This window comes from Phaethon lepturus, unplaced genomic scaffold, assembly GCF_000687285.1.
Source record: "Phaethon lepturus isolate BGI_N335 unplaced genomic scaffold, ASM68728v1 scaffold50473, whole genome shotgun sequence".
Classification (NCBI taxonomy): domain Eukaryota; kingdom Metazoa; phylum Chordata; class Aves; order Phaethontiformes; family Phaethontidae; genus Phaethon; species Phaethon lepturus.
Genome location: NW_010529299.1, coordinates 337 through 15514, shown reverse-complemented (window position 1 = coordinate 15514; position 15178 = coordinate 337). Strand labels below are relative to the sequence as shown.

The following is a 15178-nucleotide window of genomic DNA, read 5'->3' as shown; positions in this document are numbered from 1 at the left end:
GTGCGTTGTAGCGTGACGGAGCGCTGCCGCCTGCCCCCGATGAACGCGCTGTAGACGCCTCAATCCGGCAGAGTAACAGAGAGCAGAGAGACGTTAAACCTTTGAGCCCGTGGGGAAGGTCTCGCACTAACGCTGCAAAAGGGGAAGGTCACGTCCTGCAGCTTCCCAGCAACGTGCGCCCTCGTGTCCCCAGACTGAACCGGGGCCGTTGTCTTTCTAGCTATGACATGGTGCACTATGGCCACTCGAACCAGCTACGCCAGGCTCGGGCCATGGGAGATTATCTGATTGTTGGAGTCCACACAGATGGTAAGAGGTTTTCTCAGATTTTCACCTCCTGCTGCCTCTAGCCCAGCAACATTAGCCCCGAGAGAACGGAGATCTCCTGATACAAAGCAGGCTTCTTCCTGCATCTCCTCAAGGAGCAGCAGCCTCCAAAAGGAAAGTATCTTCCCTGGGTAAGGGAGTGGAGCAACCCCTTTCACGCTTTCCGGAGTGAGGGTTAGGTAGTTCAGAGCTTCGTTTGAGGGGTGGTCTGTATTCTGTGCTGTAAAAACAGTTGAAAATCAGGCTGGTTTTGCTGATACAAACTGCAGAACTGATATTCCAAAGCAAGTTACTGTGTGGAGAAAACTTGTTTCAAGCCCATCTGAAAAGTGAGTACTAGGAACTAGTTTTTGCATGTGAAGATGGATTTTAAATTGGTTTATGGATGCATGTTTTCTCGCATGAACTGAGTGTAGCATGAAGCTATTTTTTAAAAGGGGAATTTCCCCTCAGGGGCTGCCAGGAGGCCCAGGTAGTCCCCCCAGTAGGAAGTATGTGGGTTCAGGGAGGCACTGAGACCTTTTGCCTTCCAAGTGAATTCCAGGGCCCTTGTTTCACACTTAGGAAATGCAACTGAATTAAAATCTGTTCTGATTTAGCTGGGGCTTCCTTCTCTATTGCAGACCAATTCCAAGCTGAGTTTAGGCCTGCAGTGAAGTTCACGTAGCCATGAAATGACTGAGGCTCCTGTAGATGAGAGTCTTTGTAGCTGCAGTACATGCTTCTAACTGGGTTTTTCTGTTTCTTGCCCAGAGGAGATTGCCAAGCACAAGGGCCCCCCTGTCTTTACACAGGAGGAGAGGTACAAAATGGTGCAAGCCATCAAGTGGGTGGATGAGATTGCTCCAGGAGCTCCCTATGTCACCACACTGGAAACCCTGGACAAATATAACTGTGACTTCTGTGTGCACGGTGGTGAGTGGTATTCTGAGGCGATAGTTGTATTAACACAGGCCCTCTGGGGCTTGTGTGCGCTTGGTTTCCCTGCTGTAAACTGAGGAACATTCTGGCTGGCACTGGCCATCAGGGGATACCTCATGTGTACAGGGATCTGCCTTACCAACACCTGAGCAATATGACGACTACTGGTATGCTGGAGAGATACACCTGTGTGCTAGGGACCCTAAGAGTGGCCAGATCCCTTGATTTTAAGCATCCCTTTCACTTACAAAGGTGAAACACGTTGTCTGACAATTATCCTGATGTTCCCCTTAGCACCAGCAGAAATTTGTGCATAGGAGAAAGTAATTTACAAAACTTAAATGTGAAAAACGCTGTTAAAAAGGTAAGCATGCAAAAATACAATCATGTTTATATCTACTTGTCCTGGGATGAGATCAGATCTGAAAAGCTTCTCTCTCCTTATGCAGGTGATAAGCTGTTCAAGGGCTTAGCTGACCGTGTGGTCAGAGACCTAGTTCTTATTATGAACACTTTTCATTTTACAGTCACCGAAGAGAACCAGTGTTCTGAGGAAACATTCTTGCTTTTGTACTCTGTCCCTTCCTGGGACTTCTTCGTGTGTTCATTCTGCCTCAGCCCCTCCTCCCTACCCCTCTGAAGGTAGTATTATTTAATCAGGAGTAGTCTTTGCACTCATTTCACATGTGCTTCCTCATTTGATCCCAGTCACCTGCTATCGATAAGCCACGTACTTCATTAAATGTAAATGAATCATAATCTTCTATAAGATAGATGCACTTTGTCATGTGGACAGTGTGATTATCAAATTCCTTGTTGACTTAATTGCCTGCCCTGAATGTGTCTGGGGTACGTGACCCCTTACTAGACTTGGTGAAGGTTTATGGCAGCAGAAGAGCACTCACGGCCTTTACTCCAGTTGCCCTGCATTTATCCCCTCTGCCAAATCATTCAGTACTTCTACCTGAATAACACCCTTGCACGCTGCAGTTTTGCCAGGTTGTGTTTATGCAGAAGATAAGTTTTGAAATAGCCGAGTTTAACTGGGAAGGTGACAGACAGCAACCCTGCTGTTTCTGCCTCTCTCCTGGCACGCAGAGCTGTGCTTGCAGTATGTTCTCTTCTCCTCCTGTGCCTGTGCCCTGAGGTGAGCGTGTGGGGTTTCAGAAGAGCTTCTCAGCTTCCCTAAGTGTGCCGCCCGACGGTGTGAGAGAGCGCACTCGTGAGCGGCCAGCGCCTGCACTGTAAACGGGCTGTTTTGCCAAATGAAAGCCAGCTTTGGTTTTCACTTGTGAAGATTTTATACTATCGCTAAAAGTAGGTGAGAGAGGGTTTTGTAGAGTGAGCTGGGAACCATGCCAAAGATGAACCAGAATTAACTCTGTAGAAGGGTAACTTGAAGTCACTGTAGAGTGCCATTACTGAGGGGAAGAACTGGCTGTTGGAGGACTGTTCAATTGACTGAAAAAGTTGTAACATGAACCAACAGTTAAAACCAGTTCTAGAGAAGTTAACCTTAAGGTGCTTTTTAACACTGAGACTGATGGTAGCTGTTTATTGTCATTGAGACAATAATTCAGTTGTGCTTGTTGCTGGATTCACGGGAAGGGCAACCGGCTCAGGTTTTCTGGACTAACTAAAAACCAGTGGACCAGATGGCTAGTGGTGTTTAGCATCCAGGAACATGCTTGTCTTCACAGATAGGATAGTCTTGCAAATCCCTGGCATTTCCACGGGCTGCAAGGTGTATCCCCCAGGGCACAGGGATTTGGATTGCAGGAGTTCTGGTCTGGTGTGTGTGCTGGGCCTGCTCAGCTGCTGCCCTCGTTCTAAACCAGCTGCGGTGCAGGAGGGCTTGGGGCACAGTTCTGAGGCTTTTCTCTCTCTGCAGATGACATTACCTTAACGATAGATGGCAAGGATACCTATGAGGAAGTGAAGACAGCAGGCCGATACAGGTAACCTGTTGCTGCTTACCTTCTTATCCTGTTTTGGGCAGAGTTTCTGGGAGTTCATGCCCTGAAAGGAAGTCAGACAAAACACAGCTATCTTCAGGTCACGCTTTAATTTTGCTGTTAACGTGTATCGGAGCTTCAGTTCCTGCCACCATTTTGGCTTCCGGGAAGTGTTGCAGACTAGCAGCTGACTGGCGGGCCTTCCTGTTCCTGGCAGATGCTAGTTCTGGTCTTGAAGCCTCCATGGGAGTTAGCTCAGTTGGGAAGTTTGTGCAAGGTAAGTTTTTCTCCGATGAGTAGGTGCTGTGGCATGAAGAAAATAAAGAGGCTCAGCAAATGTATGCTATACTTTATATCAAGAGCAGGTAGAAGGAAGACTTTCTCAGGATGGCCCCTGGTTTGGATTTATCAGGTGTCACAGGTGTTCCTGTGGTAATGGTGGCAAGAGAAAGAGGCATATGCTCCTGTGGCTTCTGCTTTATCCTTTGCTTGTCTCCCTGCAGGGAATGCAAACGCACCCAAGGTGTGTCCACTACTGACCTCGTTGGCCGCATGCTGCTCATGACTAAGGCTCACCACAGCAACATAGTGAGTCAGAGGGCTTTGGGTGGGAGTTTGGAGTCCAGGGCATATACCAGCTCTTTTCTTTTGCTGTTCCAAATGCCAGTAGGGCTCCTGGGTCTGTCTCCTAGGTGCACAGAGAACTGGCAAGCTGATTATGTGCAATGGCAGCAAAACAACCTGCTTATGTTTGCTTAAGCCTGTCTGAGATCACAGTGTGATCTCAGCTCATGCTGCTTTGAAAAGGTGTGGGGGGATAAAAGCTTCAATCCTTGTGATTGTGGTCTTCAGGAACATTATGGGAACTACAGGCTAGCCTATGGCTTCTCCAAGGGTGAAACTATATAGTGCAGCTACATTGATCTATCAGCCCAGTGCTGCCAGAATTGGAATGTCCTCTTCCTTCCCACTGAGCTGCATGCTTCTGCCTTCTGCTGTCTCTAGTCTTATCAAACCTTTCTTGAGTCTCCTCAGCTCACTTCCTGGTAGATAGCTAACCTAACCAAGGGAAAATAAAGGAAGTAGTTTTACATTGGTTAATGAGTTGAATTTACTTGGTGAACAAGCAGTCCAGTGAATGGAATCACCTAGGTAACAGCAGGGATAAGACAAGGGACCCACAAAAGAATTCAAGGGTGGAGGGAGATCTTTTAGTGTGCTGAGCTGTTAGATTGGCTTAGCTGTCAAATACGTACGTTCACACCAAGATCTGGCCCAGTGCTACTAGCTGTCTGCAGAGATCTGAGCCCATCTCTAGTGGATGCCTTTGTAAGAAGGAGGGACACAGTCCTGTTAGGGGCTTGCGTAGTTGAGGGAGGATGTAGGTGTGCAACGCTACTAGGTCTGCAGGTTGGGCAAGAACCACCATCATTCTCTGGTGCCAGACTGGGATCAGATAAGGACATGTTTCATCTGACTTATGCTGAGACACGACTCTTGTTTAGATATTAACTTGTTTGTCAGCATTCAGTGCCAGGGATCAATGGTGTGAAGTCTGAGCCTGGACTTCCCAGCACTTCTGCCACACACAAGCATGTTCTTGGTTGGATGAACTATGTGAGTGCTTAAACATTTCGACTCTTTATCTCCCTTCAGGATGAGGACCTAGACTATCGGAAGCACACTGACAACTTTGGGAAGGTAATGTGAGTTCTGGTCACGGACGTCTGGATGTTGTCCTGTCTGAGAAGGATTCCAAATGTGCTTTCTGGCCTGTGTTGCAGGCTTGGCTTTGCCCCCACATATAGTAGTAACCTCAGTAAATGTCTGCTGCCTCTGTGAAGTAGCTACTGTAGTCGGTGAAATAAGCAGGTGTGGCCGCACAGGGCCAGCGAGTGAACTGTCCTTCAGTGGTGCCATAGAGCTGCTGCACCCATTGAGCCTTTGCTGTTTGTCTGGCTTGCTTGTAAATTTTTTTTATCACTGCTTCCTTTGGGACCCAAGCACCTGCAGTTCCAGCCTAGGGACAGCCTCTGTGGATGCTCCTTTTAGTGCTGCATTAGGTCTGGGAAGCATTTATGTAGCAGGCACATAGCTAGCATGCTGTACTGCAGAATTCATACGTCTGGTCTTCAAGTAGCAGAGCAGTCCTCCTGGGGTTCTCTGCCTTCATGTCTAGCTCATGTCTTGGGCTACCTCTAAAGAGCTATCAGTCCCTTTTTTTCCCCTCGGTGTTGGATTGTCCCTGATTAATGAGCGCCTGGACCTACAGCTTGAGTAAGTCTCTTTTACTCACAGGGGGTTTGCTTACCAGGCTGAACCTCTTTGTTCCCCACCATGTTGGGTTTTCTGAGCAAGCTTTGTGGGGCCTGTTGCTCCAGCATGGCTGTTTCCTGGTGCTTGGATCTGGGGAGAGTATCTGGGCACCAGGTACCCTGCATGACCCATGTCAGCTGAGCCCCCCTTCTGCATGCTGCCGTTTGTATGGCTTGCCCTGGTCTTGGCTGAGTTGTCCTTGTTCTTTCAAGTCTTGTAGAGCAACTGGCTTGAGAGGAGTGAAGCAGGGGCCGGGGCAGTGACTCAGTGGCTGTTTCCAAAACTGCCACATGGTGGGGATAAAGCTCCACGTTCGGGCGCTGGGATCGGGCCCTTGCTGGAGCTCTTGGTGATGCCCTCCCAGCTTGGCATGCCATCAGCCGGATGAATGAGTAGGCTGCCTTAAGGCTTGAGAAGAGCATAGGTGGGTTGTGTGTTGTCTCCATTAGTAAGCCTTGCCTCTCCTGGAAATCCAAGACTGCCCTGTTGCTTTCCTCCTTTCTGAGCTTTCTTCTCAGCATCTCCTTAGCTGGCTGTTGAGGGATCGATTTAGACGCTGTTTGACAGGGCAAAAAAGGGCTTCTGTGAGATTGCACAAATATTTGGTGCCAGGAATGTAGGCAGTCCAAGCTGCTAAGAGTTGTGATACTTGCTAGCAAATTAAGGCTAGCAAGTTGCCTGTAGCTGCATTCTGTGTGTTGTCCAAACCCGCTCCTGGAGCCTGAAAAGGAAACCTGTGCGGTGTGTGTTTTCCCAGGGGCCAAAAGGTCACAGTCCCTGGACTGGCGTCTCGCAGTTCCTACAGACATCTCAGAAGATCATCCAGTTTGCATCAGGGAAAGAACCACAGCCAGGAGACACTATCATCTATGTGGCTGGAGCCTTCGACCTGTTCCGTATCCTTGACTGTTTTCTGAAGAAAGTAGCGTTGGTCTTTTTGTTTGATGTTTTCCTGTTTTGAGGCACCAGCCTCTAGGATATTTGCCTCTTCCTCCCCACTCCGTAGGTGTGCATGCGAGGGAGGAGGCAGGAGTTCTTACTGGCAGTTTTTTAGTCACAGGACCCTGAGAAAGTAGCTATAGCTCGTCTCTAGAGAGATTTGTGGCTGTTGAAGGACTTCAGGAAGACACCTGGATACTTTCCATGCTCTTGTGGTCACACTCTAGTCCCTCATGAGGAATGGCTGTCATAGACCTAGTGACTGCACAGGGCATCTGGAGCAGACACTTAATTCCTGGGACAGTCTTTGAGGCGTTGTGCCAAAACACCTGAAGCAAGTTTAAATTCTGGACAGAGGCAAAACTGAGTCCATGTAAGGTGGAGCTGAAAAGATGTCTGGCTTTTGCCCAGAACCTGTAAGCCTGAGGAGGAAGGAGGCAACTGTTCTTAGGACACAGGCAATGAGTAATGCAAAAATAAAATCCTTGGGATTCCTGTCTCCCACTGTGGTTTTTCAGTGCATCTGTTTCTGTCTTCCTTTCCCTGTTTTCTATGTTAGCTTCAATTTCCTTAAACAGGTCTACAGATATTGGGCATGTAGATTTCCTGGAGAAGGTTCACCAGCTGGCAGAGAAACCCTACATCATTGCAGGGCTGCATTTTGATCAGGTCTGTATATAATGTTGTCCGAAGACAGAGCAGCTTGGCACCTGTTCTTTCTGAAACAAGCAGGCTGTGCTCTGGAAGACAGGAAAGGGATGTATCGGCCAATACAGGATTTTCGTGTTGGGGGAAAATGAGAGGGAAGGGGGTTGATTTGTCTCTCTTCTAATTGTGCCTGATGTTTTGCCTTAGGAGGTAAATCGCTATAAAGGGAAGAACTATCCCATAATGAACATCCATGAGAGAACACTCAGTGTCTTGGCCTGTAGGGTAAGTGCCTGTTGTGTAGGTGCCTCTGCACTGTTCCAGAAGTTGCCTGGAGCTGGGTGGTGTTCATCTGTAGCCAACAATCTTGCATGAGTTCTTTGGTATGCACTGAAAAGGCAAAGACAAGACCGATCACTTTAGGCTGCCAGAGGTGCTGATGTGCTCTCAGGAGGGATCGCTAGGCGCCTCTGTCATCCTGGCTAATCTGAGTTATTGAACTTGTCCACCTCTATTCCACTGGCAGCGAAAAGGCAGGATGCCTTGCAGAGTGCTGCTCTGCTCTATGCAAAGACAGCCATGTTCTTGTAGAAAACTGTCTGCGCTCTGCAGCAGGGGAGAAAATTCCTGGGAAAGAAATGTGGGGAGGCCCAGAAATGTGTGCCCTGAGCACAAACTTTTGTATTTGCTATATATGCACTACCAGAAAGCATATTCATTAGTGGAACAAAAAAATGCTATGTGACAAGCAGTGGCTGCGAAACCCACTTTCCTGTTCCTTTATTTGAATTCCTAACTCCATAACCAGATGACCCGCTCAAGTCTGTTTAGGAAACAGACTGGCCTCTGTTTTGTTGTGGTTGGTTTGGTTTTTTTCCAGATCTGGACTCTTTACCTGGTTTCTTTTCTAGTACGTCTCAGAAGTGGTGATTGGAGCCCCCTATGCTGTCACTGCTGATCTGCTGGATCACTTCAAGGTGAGAGTCTTTGCGTATAGATGGACGTGAAGGTGTTGGTGTGTGATGTGCTTAGGGACCTGAAGTGGTGCACGAAGTCACAGTGGTGTAGAAGAGAAACAGTCCTGCTCAGCAGGATTACAGGGAGCTCCAGATACACTGCCAAGCCTGGTCCAGGAGGGGTGGCTTTGCTGATCTCCAGGCTATGCTGCAGTGAGTGCAGTGGCAGGGTTCCTGTTATCTTTTGGATCTTGCCAATGACTTTGTGTCCTTCACCAGGTAACACTTGTGTGTCATGGGATGACTGAGGTGGTGCCAGACAAGGACGGTTCTGATCCGTATGAGGTAAGCTACTAGCTGCTGTTGTCTGTGCTTCTTTATCAGCATTTGATATATACAGTATGGCTTACTTTGTGTTCCTGAGCTGAGAATTTGTATTGCAGAGGATGCTACCCAAGCAAGTCCTTGGCAGGTGATGCTGTTTTTCGTCCACCCCTGAGGGTAGCTCCTTGGGGCAGAGCCTGTAAATCATTCACAACAGCTCCATTCTTTTAGTCACTGCTTTGTCTTGTCTGTTTCTGATGCTTTCATGGCAGAGTGAGAAATCCTGTAATCTTTGCTCTATGCTAGTCATGGGCAACCTTGCTCAGCTCCCATATACGTGAACCTTTGCTTTCAGCAGTTAGTTATTCTGCCTCCTAGGAGATCATATTGTGTCATGCCTGGCTGGGTGTCCATGGGACCTGCTATGACTTCTGCTCAGCTTTCACTACTGAGCTGTAAACCCAGAGGTCTTGCATGTTTTTCACAGCTGAGTCTGCTGTGTTTGTTCACAGGAACCGAAGAGACGTGGCATTTTCCAGCTGGTGGACAGTGGCAGCAATCTCACCACAGATTTAATTGTGCAAAGAATCATCAAGAACAGGTTGGCTTTCTTCATCTCACAGTTCTGTTGCATACTGTTCTGTCCAGCTTGTCTGAGGACTAATTAATGGGATCAAACAGGAAGAGAAGGGGTTATCTAAAGGCACAGAGTCAGTGAACTGATACTTCATCTTCTGTAGCTTGGGCAGGCTGCTTAAATGTGGATGTACTGGACTGTACAGACAAAGGAACCGCTAAACTCTACTGTGTCAGAATGTACTTCACAGCATGTTTTATTATTTTTTCCTCCTCCTTCTCTATTAATGATAAAATTTCCTTGTTGTATTCTTGGGGAAAAAAGCATGTTGCTTCTTTCAGAGCTTTGCTCTTTTAGGCCTGAGGCCTTCACCTTCAGTGATCTTGGCTCAGGTCAGTGGCAAATTTCATTTTAGTATTACGACACTAAGTATGGAATAGCAGCATCTTCCACAGAGGGAGAAATAAGTAGTGTTCAACCAGTGTGGGAGCCTAGGACTTCAGAGTGATGGTAACAGTCATGGGAAGCTCTGGGTGCTGGCTCTTAAAGAGAAGTCCGGGGGTTACTGGTGAGGTTTCTGAAGTACACTCAGAACAAAGCATCTTAGGAGAAAGCAGTGCTCCCCTGCTCCAGGTGCTTTTAGTCTACTAGAGATTTGGATGAATGAGAATCTCGTGGCATTTTGTGATTGATGCAGGCTGGAATTTGAAGCTAGGAACCAGAAGAAGGAAGCAAAAGAGCTGGCTGTGTTGGAAGCCATGAAGAGACTGGAAGAGGAGAAGCACTAGCCAGCACAGAGTCAATGCATGGGTCGCAGAGCGCCACAGGCTCATGCTCTTGAGGAGCAGACAGCTCTTCGAGATGCGATGCCTGAACGGGGACACAGCTGCCGGCATGCAGGATGTGCTGTCCTACCCTCTTCTGTCCTAGCTCTTCCTGCACTAATTATGCAGACATAATGAGTCGGGATCCTGCTGCCTAGTTTTTCCTCCATTAATCAGCCCCCTTCCCCTTTCTCAGGAGGAGATTGGACAAAACAAAAGAAACCCGGTTTTAATTATAACTAATGTTTTAACATGTTGATGTGCTTTTACCTTCTGCCATTTCTGGCTTTTAGTAGGAGGGAAATGGAGCAGCCACCCAGGCCCCCTCTGCCCCTCCAGGTTTGGCTGTCCTGGCTGGAGTCTGCATTCCAGAGCAGCCCTTTGGGCGATGGTGGGGGCGGCTGGACAGAACGGCCTCCCCAGGGAAAGGACATGGCACCCACAGTTCCACCTGTGAGCTTTCGTTAGAGACACGGGGCCATCGGTGTGCCAGCTGCTGGTGATGCCAACGGGCCCTGTGCTCTGGGGTTCGCCACGCTGCCTCTTCTCAGCTGCTGTCTCTTCACAAATACCAGACCCAAAGCTGCTTTGGGTTAGTTGGATAAAGCCTCTCTCTGCTGTGACTGGAGTGAATCGATTGCTGCCCCAGTAACAGGCAGCAGCACGGCAGCTGCTGAGAGGGGCATGTGGCTGGTGGCACAGGGACCCTTGGTTCTGTGATCTCCCTGGTGGTTGAGGCATTTCTCCACAGGGGTGTGGGAACCCTGGGGGCTTTTGCCAAAGGCTCTTCGTGTCATGAGGCAGCAGGACCTGGTGCTGCATGTAGACCGTGCTCAAAGCCCTGCTTGCTGCTGCCGCCAGAGTCCACCTTGTGCCTGATGCGTTACCTAAGGGAGGGACCTTGTCAGCTGAAACTTCATGGCTGTTTTCTGAGGGCTGACATGCAGCACACGTGCCTCTGTGGCGAGGTGCAGGGCCTGAGGAGGATGGGTGCTGGGCTGAGCCCCTTTCTGCCTCTTACATTCCAGGGTGCTGTGGTGGGTGTCCTGGGCTGCTCCCTGCACTGTGTTGGACGGTCCTTCTACACCAGTTCTCTTGTCCTCTCTGTTGTAAACTTTTGTTGCTGATCATTAATAAATGTTGAAGAGTTGTGTGTTGGTCTCTTTGGGCCTCGAGCTGAGGTAGCAGAAAGGAGCCAGGCCCCTGGCTGGAGACTATTCTACAGCAGCTTTTCCCTGGAGCTTTGATGGGAGCCAGGGAGAGGCTGCTGTGGCCCAAGAATGAGCTTGTTGCCCTTGGGCAGTCCAGCCTGAGCTGTGGGGCACGTTGGGTTTGTTCTGGTGCAGGGGTTAGGACTCACTTCTGGCTAAAAGCTGTTCTCACTATGGAAGGAGTTTTTTGCTGAATTCGCTAGAAAATTGAACTAGACTGTGTGAGGGGGTCTTTGCTATGTTCTGGGGTTTTATGCTTTCTTGACTTTAAAAGTGCAGCAGAATTTGCACTGGAAAGGTGAGTTTCTCAGCAGTTTGACAGGCATGTAACCATGATGGAGGGAGGAGGTGGCCTGAATTCTTCTGCTCATGCGTTGGTGTATCACAAAGCCAAAGCACTGTCTGTGAGCAGCCGCTGTGGGTCTGTCTGGCTGCTTGGAGGGGCTGCGGTGGGGACAGATCAGCCATGGAGCTCAGGGTCTTATGGCTGTGTAGTTGCTAATCCCAGAGCCTGTTTTCACATAATTGGCATTTCCGTAATGAACGTGTCATCCATGACAAGAGCCAAGACACCCACCTCTGTGGCATCACTCCCTGCTGAGCACTGGGCAGGAGGGACTGGAGAACCCAGAACCTCCTGTCCTCTCCTGATGTAGCTGGAGCCCCTCAGGTGCCTGTGGCAGGAATGGCAGTCCTATCCCTGCGCCCTGTTGAGTATGGGTGATGCTGTGTGTCCGCTCAGCCTGGGCTCCTCCCAGCTGTCCCTTCCAGCCTCAAGGCCACTGCTGAGACCCAGACGCTCCTGCTGGGGAGGGATGCAGTAGGGCAAGGAAAGGCTGACTGGTCCTTGGTGCTCCTAGCCTCAGTTGCTGCACCCTGTGTCATACTCTGGGCTCTCCCTTCCCCGGGCTGCCAGCACACTGCTAAAGGACTCTCCTCCAGCAGTGGGGCTGTGCTCTGTGGCGAGTTCTGCAGCTGGAGGAGAAGAAAGGGCAGCCCTGGGGGTTGCAGGAGTGAGCCCAAACTTCTGCTGCCCTTTTTGGGGAGAAGGAAGATGCTTCCTCTCTAGGAATGTAACGCCTGTTTTGCCTTGCTGGCTGGCAGCAGCATGAGCGCTGTGCTGAAAAGACTCTTGCTCTGGCCCCTGCCTGCTGGAGATGCTCCCCGGGGTCGGGGGAACAGACACCTGCCTCCAGCAGGTCCGGGCAAGCCCTTGCTGTTGCTGCTCGTCTGCTGCTGTGCAGAGGCTGTTCTGCTGCAGCTCTTCAGCCAGGACTAGGGCTTTTCCCTTCCTGACCAAAGGTAATGGCTGCTGCTGCTGTCAGGCAGTTCAGGGATTTGCCCCTTGACTAAATTGGCTGTTCTGCTGCTCTGTGAGCTCAAGCTGAGCCCTGCCCTTGTCCTGGACGCAGTCAGGCTGTGGGAGCGGGCTGAGGAGTGGGTTGAGTCCTGAGCCACAGTGGCTCAGGCCCGTGCTTTGCCTGCTGTAGGGTACAGGCAGAGCAGGCGTTGGGCACAGGCGACGTGCGTGCTGGGGCAGAGCTGATGCTCCGCTCCAGTCTGCGTCGCAGCCCCCAGCTGACCCATGCACCCTCCTGCTGACACCCCGCTGCTTCAGTGTGCATCAGCTCTGTCACCTGGAGCTGGCAAAGTTGCTCCTTGCCCCCAAAGCAGCTGTGACTCTGAGCTGCTGGCCTCTTCCCGCGATCCGCAGGCTGCTGAGAGCACAAATAACCCCTCTGCAGCATGTGGCCCCTCTCCCTCAGAGACTGTGGAAGTTTGTCATTAAAAACAAACAACTCGGCCATGGTGACACATCTACCCTGGGCTGAGCATATGCATGTAAATGAGCTGCCTCTGAAACCCAAACAGGTACTGTTGTTATTAAAAAATGACAAAAGTACTTTATTTCTTCTCTCACCATGTGCGGGTGCTTGCCTGCTGTATAACTTATTTGTGTGGAAACATCAGCTGGAGTGTGGTGGACCTGCTGTTTCTTGGGGCCTCTGAGAGCTGTTTCTGAGTTTACATGAAAACTTCTCATATGATGTTCCTTTCTCCAAGTGCCTCTGGGCCCTTCTTCTAAGCTTCTGTTTACTGACAACCTGTGACTCGCAGGGGCAAAATGAGCGTGGAGTTAAAAGCGGGGGGGGGGCAGAAATGGCATGAATTTCAAATCTGTGACTTTGTTTTCTGTGGTTGTTTTTTTTTGTTGTTCCCCTGCCCAAGCGCAGCAGATCAAGACTGATTCTTGCACCCACGCCAAGGAGTTCCCCTCCCACCTTGCAATGCAGACTGCAGGGAGTGCCTGATGTTTCTCTAATGGGAACTCATTTGCTGGAACAGTTGTAGCAGGTGCCTTAAATCTTCTAAGAAGAGCCGTGATCCTGCTGAGGGGAGCCAGCAACTTCAGCCCAGACCCCACTGCAGTGCAGGACCCCCAGAGCAGGGCTGGGGTTGGGGCTCATCCCCAAAGCCCCATTAGCCATTCACAGAAAGATGCGATGGGGTGAGCAGACCCCAATGCCCAGCAGGTCACCGTTGGCCACTGCTGCCCTGGCCAAAGCCTGGACCCAGCTCCTCACAGCGCGTTGGTCCTGGCGCAACAGCACATTCGTCCCACTGTGCGGGGAGGGTTGGGGCTCTGCAGCTGCTTGCCATGCGTGGTGGCTCCAGGCAGGAGCTCAGCACCAGGAATGGTGCTGAGCTGGCGTGTTACTGCTGCAGGCAGGAGCAGGGCTGCGCCTGGGACACCCACGCAGCAGTGCGGCTGCCTGGCTGGTCCTGAGCTGCCGGCAGGATTTCAGAGGTGGGTCTGAGCTTAGCGGCAGGCACTGGCACCCTGTGGCAGCTCCAGTGTGTGCTTATGGTGCCGTGCTGACCACCGCCATGGTGGGGATGCTGAGCCACATCCCCTGTGGCCTCAGTGCCACACAGCTCCCTGGGAAGAGCCTGGCAGCAGAGGCCTCTCCCTGGCCGTGCTGAGCCCTGGGGCAGGCCATGGCCAGGCCAAGGCCCATGCGGTGCAGGGTGGTGCAGCAGGAGCATGGTGGGCTGGGCTGCAGCCAGGGGCACTGGGCAGGGGCTCCTCTCAAAAAGAACACGATGTCCGCCGGGGGTGAGCACCTCTTGCCAGGTGAGGCAGGACCCTGGCAACCTGAACAGGGACTGCAGCTGCACCGGGTGCTCCACTGGGGAGGAGGTGGCCCCCCCCAGATGCTGGGCAGCAGGGGGGTGCCCTTGCCAAGAAGCAGCAGTTGGGAGCCTGTTGCCACCCTCCTTGTCACCAAGCCTGTGTCCTGCTGCTGCAGCATAGCCTCGGTACTTGGGTGAGGGCTGTGCCTGGGTCTCCTGCAGTGCAGGGTGACAGCAGGGCCCTTCCTGGCCAGGGCGACATGGAGATGGGAGGACCCTGTGTGCAGCCATTCACCACCTGGCTAAGCCCCCTCAGTTCCTGCTGCTTCCCACAGTTCAGCCTAGCACCATGCTGCCTGTGCAGGCTCCCCATACTGTGCCCTGCAGCCACTGTGGGTGTCAGGCTGGCCCTTGGGGCTGCTAGTTCGGCAGCAATTTGCCACTCATGATCAGTGAGTGCTTTTTTATGCCAGTTGTTTGAGCAGCCATGGCACCCAGCGGGGAACAGCCACTCACAGGGCCTGAGAGCAGGGGGGCTCCGAGGCCAGGGCCATACCGGCACTGTTGTGGGTCCCCGTGGCTTGATGGAGCTCAGAGGTTGAGTTAAAGCAGGTGGCAGGGGGTGGGTGCTCAGTCATCCAACCAGGTCCCCTCCTGCAATGCCCATGAGGAGGCAGAGGCTGGAGCTGCCCATCTCCCCAGGGACACAGCAGCCCCTAGCCCCCATGCAGCCGCAAGCTGGGGACTCTGCTCAGCTCCAGCCCTGGTCCTGCTGCCAGCTGCAACCCACACACTCCCAGCCAGGCTGTTCCTGCCTTCCTGTCCAGAGCATCTCCAGAGCCCCAAGCACCACGTCCTGCCCCTTGCCCAGGGCACAAGAGCCCTGCCCCCAGCTCTGTTCAGCTTGACTTGGAGCAGCCCTGGCCCTAGACAGGGCCTGGCAGGGCTCAGGGAGCTGAGGGGCTCAGCAGCCCCAAGTTGGTCTCCCCCCACCCCACAGCACCTCCTTCCCCTGCAAGGACAGACACGACAGAGCCAGCCCAAG

At 51.5% G+C, this 15178-nt stretch overlaps 1 protein-coding gene across 3 annotated transcripts; it reads left to right on the top strand.

Annotated features, from left to right (window-relative positions):
- Positions 1–210: 210 nt before the first annotated feature.
- Positions 211–10181, top strand: PCYT2 (phosphate cytidylyltransferase 2, ethanolamine). 3 transcript variants are annotated; one of them, XM_010283884.1, is made up of 12 exons: positions 211–309; positions 1081–1242; positions 3140–3206; positions 3707–3791; positions 4860–4904; positions 6277–6415; positions 7045–7127; positions 7314–7391; positions 8018–8083; positions 8342–8407; positions 8899–8987; positions 9661–10181. In XM_010283884.1, the coding sequence occupies exons 1-12, from the start codon at positions 228–230 to the stop codon at positions 9749–9751; spliced, it is 1053 nt and encodes a 350-aa protein (XP_010282186.1). In that variant the 5' UTR covers positions 211–227; the 3' UTR covers positions 9752–10181. The 3 variants fall into 3 exon arrangements, with proteins under 3 accessions (XP_010282186.1, XP_010282187.1, XP_010282190.1); XM_010283885.1 differs by having other exon boundaries at positions 228–309; positions 4860–4909; positions 6249–6415; positions 9661–10042; XM_010283888.1 differs by lacking the exon at positions 1081–1242 and having other exon boundaries at positions 228–309; positions 9661–10042.
- Positions 10182–15178: the final 4997 nt, after the last annotated feature.

Coding starts and splice junctions, on each gene's coding strand:
- PCYT2 (XM_010283885.1), top strand. CDS start 228: ATGGTGCACTATGGCCACTCGAACCAGCTACGCCAGGCTCGGGCCATG. Junction 1,243..3,139: donor TGACTTCTGTGTGCACGGTG/GTGAGTGGTATT, acceptor CTCTCTCTGCAG/ATGACATTACCTTAACGATA. Junction 8,084..8,341: donor ATCTGCTGGATCACTTCAAG/GTGAGAGTCTTT, acceptor GTCCTTCACCAG/GTAACACTTGTGTGTCATGG.